The sequence below is a fragment of the Dendrobates tinctorius genome, unplaced genomic scaffold, assembly GCF_039654945.1.
Source record: "Dendrobates tinctorius isolate UK_male_01 unplaced genomic scaffold, ASM3965494v1 ptg000069l, whole genome shotgun sequence".
Taxonomy (NCBI): Eukaryota; Metazoa; Chordata; class Amphibia; order Anura; family Dendrobatidae; genus Dendrobates; species Dendrobates tinctorius.
This window is the reverse complement of record NW_027361737.1, coordinates 11,196,330-11,205,690: the sequence shown is the minus strand read 5'-3', so window position 1 is coordinate 11,205,690 and position 9,361 is coordinate 11,196,330. Positions and strand designations below refer to the sequence as shown.

Below are 9,361 nucleotides of genomic sequence, written 5' to 3'. Positions count from 1 at the left end.
AGAGAATCCCCCAGTACTCCAGTGGGCCAGTCTGACCCTGCCCATACTGAGCTCAAGAAGCACTACCAGGCTCTTACACAATTAAAGTACAAAGATGTACATCCAAAAAGTGCTTTGCCTACAAAGACCCTCCAGTAAAAAAGCGCTGTGGTGACTAAGAAAAGGAGAGTGGTGGTCATGGGGGATTCCCTACTGAGAGGAACAGAAGCGGCTATCTGCCAACCAGTATTAATACAGCAAAAAAGGGACAGTAGTACTTACCTGCCCAGGTCTCAGAACTAATGCACTGTCAGGGTGCAGCAAACCCACGTAGTAAAGTTGGCAGCAACATGGGTGCAAAATACTGATGAGAAAATCACTTGTTCACCAACGTCCATGTTAATGCAGAGGTATGTACAAGGCGTAAGAGATGTAGAGACCAAATGTGACAAAATAGAAACGGAGATGGAGATTAGGTGTGCTGTCCAATTAGAAAACATGACTGACCTTTTACTCAGAAACGGTCACATCTGTCCATGAGTCATGACTGGCATCAAAGCACAGCTCCATTGACATTCATGACTTTCAAGGTGGAATGCCATTGTTTGGGACAAGGAAATCCACAATTCCATATAACCCTTTAATCAATCATCCATGTTCTGTCAAAATTGATACCAGGTTTGTTTCATACAGTTACTCACTACATATCCACCCTAATACACCTCAGTCCAAAAAAATCCAAGCTGAAATACCAAACAACCAATGGACAAATGAAGTGCCATTTTAGGAATAAATGGCATTTTTCCCTAGGCCTTGTTAACCCCTATATTTCTTAAGAATAAGATGCATAATACCTCGCCTGGTCACACCAACACATGCCAGTGGGCAGGTTTCACTTCTTACATTACACGAGTAATATCTATTGTAAATTCTACAATGGCTCAGAAAAGCCAGAATCCTTACCAGTAATGCTCTTTTAATGGAGTCCACTACAGCACCCACTGGAGAGAGGGATCCGCCCATAGGAACAGGAAACCTACAGAGATAGAAGAGGGCGGTCCGCCTCGCCTCCTCATTTAGATTTCAGAGTACCTGGAGGACCGCCAATTATTAGGCAATCATATTATTCAATATTTTAATTTATAAATTTTATATCTAAGAAGGTGTATATACGCTATGTTAACTTTTAGGGAGGGTAGTGAGTGGCTGCTGTCGTGGACTCATTAAAAGAGCATTACCGGTAAGTAATCCGGCTTTTTACCCTTCGCCACGACAGCACCCACTGGAGAGACTTTCAGAGACCTTCACCTGGGAGCGACCACCGTGCTGAGGACAGCTTTACCAAAGGCTAGGTCAGAGGATGATAAATTGAGCCTGTAGTGGTTATAAAAGCTAGAAGGCGCCGACCAAGTTGCGGCCTTACGTATAGACTAGATTGCGATGTTTCCCCTCTCCGCCCAGGAGGATGCCATAGCTCTGGCGGAATGTGCCCGGATACCCTCCGGAGGATCTTTATTTCTCGCGGAGTATACCAGACAGATTGCGTCTCTAATCCACCTGGATAGGGTACCCCTCGTGACTCCATACCCCTTTTTTTGGCCCTGGAAGGATATAAATAGATCCCTACTCTTCCTCCACCTGTTAGACCTCTAAATATATTCTATAACTACTCTTCTCACGTCTAGTGTATGGAATTTTTCTTCTTCTGGAGTCGAAGGGTCACTAAAGAACGAAGGGAGGTGGCTTTCTTGCGATCTGTGAAATTTCCCCACTACTTTTCGCAGATATGAGGGGTCTGGTTTTAGTATCAACCGATCCTGGAATGTTAATAGGCACGGAGGATCTATAGATAGTGCCTGTATGTCGCTGACTCTCCTGGCTGAAGTTAGTGCCACTAAAAGCACTGTCTTAAGTGATAAGCATTTAAGAGATACTGAGTCTAATGGGTCAAATGGGGGACACTGTTAAGGCATCCGGGACCAAGTTTAAATCCCAAGGGGGAACTCTAGATATATGGGGACTGGATTAAACCATTCACAGGTGGAGATGAATCTGGATATCCATCTGTTGCCTGCCACGTTATAGCTATAGAGGGCCCCTAGAGCAGACACTTGGACCCTTAGTGTATTGACAGATAGCCGTAGATCTTTTAGCCTTTTGTAGGAATTCTAGGATGGGTACTATCGGGATTTCTCTAGAGTCGGGACCTGTGTGGAACTCTAGGAATTTTCTCCATATCCTGGTGTAAATTTTCGTGGTAGTCAATTTTCGACTTTGTAGGAGGGTGTTGACTAAACCCTCTGTGAACCCTCTTGCTCTTGTCCACTTGAGGATGGAAGAACGGCCCCCGAGAGAGTAGCTTGGGGGTTGAGGGGAGCACCCAAGGGTCTGTCACTGACATGGTTTGTAGGCATGAGAACCATGGTCTCTTGGGCCAAAATGGCGCTATCAAAATTACTCTTGCCTTCTCCGCCCTGATTTTCCTGATGACTTGCGGCAGTAGTATAATTGGAGGGAAGGCATATGCTAGTTCGAATTGCCAAGGAGCTTGGAGGACATCCAGAATTTCCGAGTGGTCTGCCACATTCAGGGAGGCAAACCTTCGCACTTGTCTGTTTCCTCTTGTGGTAAAGAGATCTATCTGGGGAAGGCCCCACAGTGACACAATGTTTTTGAATATCTGTTGGCTCAGACACCATTCTCCTTGCCGTAATGTGTGGCGACTTAGGAAATCTGCTTCCGAGTTGTCTCTTCCTCTGATGTGGAGAGCCGAAAGAGACAAAAATTGTTTTTCGGCCAAGGACAAAATCTTTCTTGGGGAAGACATTAGATTGTCTAATAGAGTTCCGCTCTGCCTGTTCAGATATGCCACCACTGTGGTGTTGTCTGAAAGGATTCTCTCGTGTTCTCCCTGAAGTTGCGGAAGAAAGTGATATAGCGCATGACTAACTGCATTCAATTCTTTTAAGTTAGAATAACCCTACATCTCTTCAATACCCAACCGACCTTGGGAGAAGGCTTCTCCGTCTACACCACCACAGGTATTTAAAATTGATCAGTAACGTACTTATATGTCTGAATCATAGCGCGAGTACGTATTGTTTGTATGTTTAAATTACCCCACTGTGGTAGGGGTTTTCTTTACTTGCAGCTGATCCAGCCTATGTATACTAGCACCGCTATATCTACTTTTATCCTATTTTTAGCCCATGCCTAATGTCCAGTACCCAAGAACTGGTTGTAATTTTCTCCCATTCTTGGAAAAAACTTCAGTCTTCCCCCTACTGGAAGAACTGGTGCTTCAGTATTTGTCTTTGCAGAAGGAGAATCCTTTAAATAGGACACCTTTATTTTTGTCCTCCTTTGTAGACCAACGATTTTGGTATTCCGCTGGTCTTCCTCTACCAAATGGCCGCCTCCTGAACGCTCTCCTATAAAATGGGAGAGAGGGGTTAAGGAAGCCCTTTTTTCTTTCCTTTGCCTTGGTGAGGATTTCATCTAGGGTCTTTCTGAAAAGAAACTCACCCTCACAAGGGATGGCACAGAGCTTTGATTTGGACTGCGTGTCCCCTTTCCAGCCACAGGCTGTCTGGTGTTATTCAGCAAGCCTGTTGTCCTGGCTGCCAGATACAATGACCCCGCCAAGGCGTCAGCTATAAATGCTGCTGCACCCCGGATTAAGGGAATAGTGGCTCGTAATTTGACCCTGGAGGTCTTTTGGTCTAGCTGCTGTTCGAGTTGGTCAATCCAGACTAGCATAGAACGGGTCGTACAAGTGCTGGCTTAAATGTGCTGGTAGCTGCCTCCCAAGCTCTTTTCAGCGAGGCATCTGCTTTGAGGTCGAGTGGATCTTTTAATATTTCTGCATCCTCTACCGGTAGAGATGATTGCTTAGAGGTAGAGGCGACCACTGCAACAACTTTCAGAACCTTAGTCCACGTTAGCAAATCCTCATCACTGAAGGGGTATCTCCTTTTTGAGGCTGAAGGAAGGTAACCTCTTTGGTCCCGTTTCTCCCATTCTTTTTTAATTAAAGCTTTGACGGCCGGGATTACAGGAAAAGCTCTTCTCTTTGTCAGCTAGACCTGCAAACATTACCTCCCGTGTTGTTTGCAGCCCCTTTGTTTCTGTGCACCCCATGGTGGTTCTTACGGACTTTACTAAATTATCCATGCTTTCTAGGGGAAAACACGAATGACCTTCTATAGCTGAAGATGGCAAAGTAGATGCACCAGAGGTATCGGAGACCACAGCCTCATCCTCGTCAGAGTCTGAGCTGGAAAAAAAAAAAAAAATGTATATACTCAAATATAAGCCGAGATTTTCAGCCAATTTTTTTGGGCTGAAAGTCCCCCTCTCAGCTTATATTCAAGTCATATACACCAGGGGGGTCAGAGAGGGAGGGGGGGCAGGGGTGTCAGGTCATACTTACAGGCGCTGTCCCTGCAGCCCACAGCTTCTCCCTTCAATGGTCGCGTGATACCGCTCCTTAAACTCACGAATATGCACATACTGTATTCATGAGTTTAATGAGCAGTACCACGTGACCGCTGAAGGCAGGGAGATTGCGGAGAAGCTGGGGGCTGCAGAGAAAGAGCCAGGACAGGCAAGTACTGTATAGTGATATTCACCTGTCCGGTGTCCATCGCTGCTTGCTGCGGTCTGGCACGTCATCTGTCAGTGACGTTCAGACAGCAGAGGGCGCGGTGACGTGGTTAGTGCGCGCCGCGCCCCCTGCTGTCTGAACGTCACTGACAGATGACATGCCAGACAGCAGCAAGCAGCGATGGACGCAGGTCAGGTGAACATCTAAGGTGCCAGCAGTGACACCGGCACCTGGCCCCCAGCGACGGAGGGGGTCATTTTTTAATTTTTAAATGCAGCAGCACATGGGGGCATAGTTTATGGAGCATCTTATGGGACATAATCTATGGAGCATCTTATGGGGCCATTATTAGCCTTTGTGCAGCATTATATGGGGTGTATTTTGTATGGAGCATCTTATGGGGCCCATCATGAACTGTATGGAGCATTATGTGGGGCTCCTGATTCAATATGGATATTCAAAAACATTTAACCTTCTGATGTCTCAATTTTACTTTTATTGGTATCTATTTTTATTTTTTAAATTCACCAGTAGCTGCTGCATTTTCCACCCTAGGCTTATGCTAGAGTCAACTTTTGTGGCAATTTTTTTTTTTTTTTTTTGGGGGGGGGGGGGGGGGGGGGTCGGCTTATACTCAAGTACATACGGTAATCGGCTTTTTGGTTTTAGTACCAATAGGGACATCACTCAACTGGGTCAGGGCCTGTAACTCCTCTCTTATCACCCTTATGTCCGTGGCTGACACTGATGTATTAGCAAAACGATGCAGCAAGCATCTTTTGCACAGCCTTTTGGAGTAGGAGTCAGGTAGGGGGCATCTACAAAGGGCACAAGTGAGAGAAGGGTAGTCAGCTTGATAGGCAGAGTGGTACACTCACCCAGAGAAGCTGTACGTACCAGATCAGGAGGCCGAGTTACAGGTTTGGTGGCGTGGCTTCTGTCCAAGGACCCTTACTGCCTTCGGGGGGGGGGGGGCGCGCGCATGTATGCCTATGTGCCGTCCCACAATGCTACTGGGACCGCCCGCATCATCCAGCTGGGGAACCTCCGGCGTCACCTGGAAGTTCCCCCTTACCACTTCCGGTGCTGCTGCTTACATGTGCGCAGCCCCCATGCTCCTGGGGCCGTGCTGAAACCACCTGAGGGGAACAGAGGCTGCCTATTCTCCTCCGGCCCCACGCTCCCACACGGGCCGGCTATATCCGGACCCCGACAGCGCGTGTCCTGCAGGAACTGCAGGCGACCTTCCCCGGACCTGACATTTTTGCTGCTGCTCAGACGAGGGGGAGCCGGAATACAGCACTCCCAACGCTGCCTCTGGACCGGAGCCCCTGCCGTTCGCATGGACACTGCACAGGCGGCTCCCTAGGACCAGGTATTCGAATGTCTGTAGGGAAGAAAAAAACAAAAAAAAAAAAAAAACAGCCCCCCACCCCCAAATCACAGGCAAGCAAAGCAAGTGTGGCCCCCCACTTGCTCAGGGCCCCGGCTTTAAGGCCAGGGTCACATTTGTGAGAAACTTGCACGAGTATCACGTCTCAATACCCAGCACTCTGGACCGGAGTGTGTGGCTGCATGTGTTTCAATGCAGCTGAGTGCTCTGGTGCGCGTGCCGGGTATTGAGACGAGTGTGAGTTTCTCACAAGTGTGACCCTGGGCTAACAGCTATAGAAGCACCATCTGAGAGAAGGAAAAGAGAAAAAAAAAAAAAAAAAAAAAAAAAAAAAAAAAAAAAAAAAAAAACTCCTTGAAAACAAAATAAGATATTTATAATTTTATTCATTTCTGAAAAGGAGACAAACTTTCTTTAATATATATAACCAGGGTTAGAAGGAACGTTCAATAAATACTTTAATACCCAAGCGTTAGATTACTCTTCCGTAACGGGCGCTTTTGTAGTGTAGCCACCGACTGGACAGTAAAGATCTGAAAATGGAAGGTGGCCAATATTAGGTACATAATTCAATTATAACCCTCATGGACAAGATTGGATATTACAAAATAAAAGTGAACCAGAAATCAGAGTACTGCAAATCAAGTTATATGAAATATACAAACATCTTTATAGTAAGAAGAAACTATAGTATCTGGTCAGTTTGGTTATACAGAAATGTAGTGGGGGAAACAGCTCTATTGAATCATTAAAGAGACTGAGTAAACTAAAGCGAACATGGTATGAAATATTTGAAGCCCCTCTGAATGTGAGGTGGGAGATTTCAATGCAGTGACAAGATGCAAAAAGCACCAAAAAGTTTAATTGCTATGAAAAATAAAGTTGTGTGAAAAAAAAAAATAAATAAAAAAAGTAAGAGGTGCAATACCATTTAAGAAAAAAAAAAAAAAAAAATTTAGACTAGAAGACTTTTCACCTATATATTTCACAGTTGAGATTTTAGTGAGTGCCGAGAGTGACGTTTATAGGGGAGTAAAGATGGTGAATGCCGTGGTTGGTGCTACAGAGGCAGATTGATGAATGACATGAGAACTAAGATGGCCTGGCTTTGGTCATGGGATAAGAGTTACATATGTTCAGCTGATGCACAAACATCAGCAGAAAAAAAAAAAAAAAGTCCACCTAAGCAGAATTTCAAGACGTGATGCAGAATATATATTGAATAAGTAATCCTCATAATTACTTCAGGCCCAGTTCATATTTTCCCTTTTGATGGGGAAACCGGATATACATCAGGCAGAGACGTGAGATATGGATGGCATATTGGAGTTACATTTGTATACTGTAAACCAAAAAGACTGATGGGACGCTAATCTCATCAATGTCAGACTTAGAAAATCCAAGTGCAATGCACCAGTTAAAGGGGAAGTGGCAATCTTGAAGAGTGAGGTTTCCCCAACAAATCCCCACGTATTAAAATTGCACGAGTGGCCAAAGACCACACAATGAAGGCGACATAAGCACTTCCAGCAGCAGCCATATTCCATGATGGTGTTAGTCTTTGTTGTCACCATCATTACTTCAGTAGGTGCCCCCTCTGGTCCACTTTCACTCCTTTGGTCTCCCATCTTCACAGACAAGACATTCCTGGTTATCCATTCAGAAGGTAAACGACAACTTCATAGGTACACATCATTATTGCTGTGTTCGGAATCTGTCTAACCAGGTGAGTAGTGAGACCACGGTACAGGGAGCCATAGCCCTCCTCCTTCACAACCAAAGACAGCGTCTGGAAGAAAGCGCGGTACTTTGTCCCCTCTTCACGTAGTCTTGTCCGCACAACCTCTGAAATGGGGGAAGAATAGAAAATTAAATATATTAGTGATAACGGAATTGAGCAAAAGAACAACCAGGCCTAATGCTAAAGGCAGAAATTATGCATGGGGGTAGTCTTGTTAGCCATATAAATGAGAGCAGGGGAACTTACAAAGTTTATAGAAACTTGTGGAGTGGAGAAGAAAAAAAAAAAAAAAAAGTTGTATACATTATATGGCACTCACCGTGGGGGTATGCTATGGAGGTGGCACAAGTCTTAGAGGTTGCGGCTGCTAACATGAGTCCAACAAAGTCAGAAGCTTCTTTTGCAGACTCCTCATTGTCATCAATGGTTGATGCAATTTTATGTTCCAGAAGTTTGCGTTTAATACTTTCGTAAATAACAAAATGGATAACAGTTTCAGAGATTCCGGCATAGGAGGCTGACATGCCCCTGTAAAAACCCTTCACACCATCTGCCTTGTACACTTTGCGGATGCACTCCAGAGCACTCATCCGTCTTTCACCTCGGTTTCTAGAGGAAAAAAAAAAAAAAAAAAAAAAAAAAAAAAAAACAAACACACACTTGAGCAAAAGTGAATTGTGACAACGTAATTTGAATCTTAACACATGTATATGGACTTAGTCCGAGTATAGTTTTAGCTTTCTTTTTGAAGATCCCAGTGAATCAGCCATCCCTGCAAACAATTGTTGGTTTCTTGGAACACATGGAAGGTTTTTTTGTTATTATATTAACAGAAGGGTTTTGCTATGAGGTGGTTTCATTTCATTTTAGTCCTGTCTGCTTTATGGTGAAGTCAATTTTGCATCAGAAAGGCAATAACCTTTCTAATGCAAACTGGCTCACAAGTGTCTGCTGTGTGACCAAACAGCGCACACTGTCCGTTTTTTCCTTCACACTGCTCACAAATCCTGAAAGGTACTCTAGTACCAAAGTGAAAGATTCCTGAATTCTCATGCACGCGTTGGTTACTTTGTAATTACTGATGCTCTTGTAGATCAGTATAGCAGTCAGTTATTACATGTGTCACATTGGTAATGCCCCCTTTATTTAAAATGAGCTTTGGATGCAGATTCTCAGGACGATCCATGTCACGCCCATAGACCTTAACAGCTCATTTACATACAAAACATGCATTTCTCTGGAATACCTTGACCTCAGCCATGTAGGTCATAGAAAACTAAATAAAATGATACATGTCCATACACAGGCAGCACGGTGGCTCAGTGGTTAGCACTGCAGTCTTGCAGCGCTGGAGTCCTGGTTTCAAATCCCACCAGTCCTTGCATTATCTGCAAGGAGTTTGTATGTTCTCCCCGTGTTTGCATGAGTTTTCTCCAGGTACTCTGGTTTCCTCCCACACTCCAAAGATATACTGATAGGGAACTTAGATTGTGAGCCCCATCGGGGACAGTGATAATGTCTGTAAAGCACTGCAGATTATCATCATCATTATCGAAGAAATGAATTACAGCCTAAAGGTTTTAATAAAACCTTCCACATTTAATATTGGTTCCAGGGAACAGAGATTAAGGTGTATTAGTAG

General features: G+C 44.6%; 1 protein-coding gene across 2 annotated transcripts in view; it reads right to left on the bottom strand.

Annotated features, from left to right (window-relative positions):
• Nucleotides 1-6,344: 6,344 nt before the first annotated feature.
• SLC25A36 (solute carrier family 25 member 36) overlaps nucleotides 6,345-9,361 on the bottom strand; it is a 45,803-nt gene continuing 42,786 nt past the window's right edge. For both annotated transcript variants that reach the window (XM_073581086.1, XM_073581087.1), the window contains 2 exons: nucleotides 8,039-8,328; nucleotides 6,345-7,823 (listed from right to left, as the gene is read on the bottom strand). In XM_073581086.1, coding sequence (XP_073437187.1) covers nucleotides 7,630-7,823; nucleotides 8,039-8,328 — 484 coding nt within the window. In that variant the 3' untranslated portion in view covers nucleotides 6,345-7,629. The remainder of the gene's footprint in view (nucleotides 7,824-8,038; nucleotides 8,329-9,361) is intronic.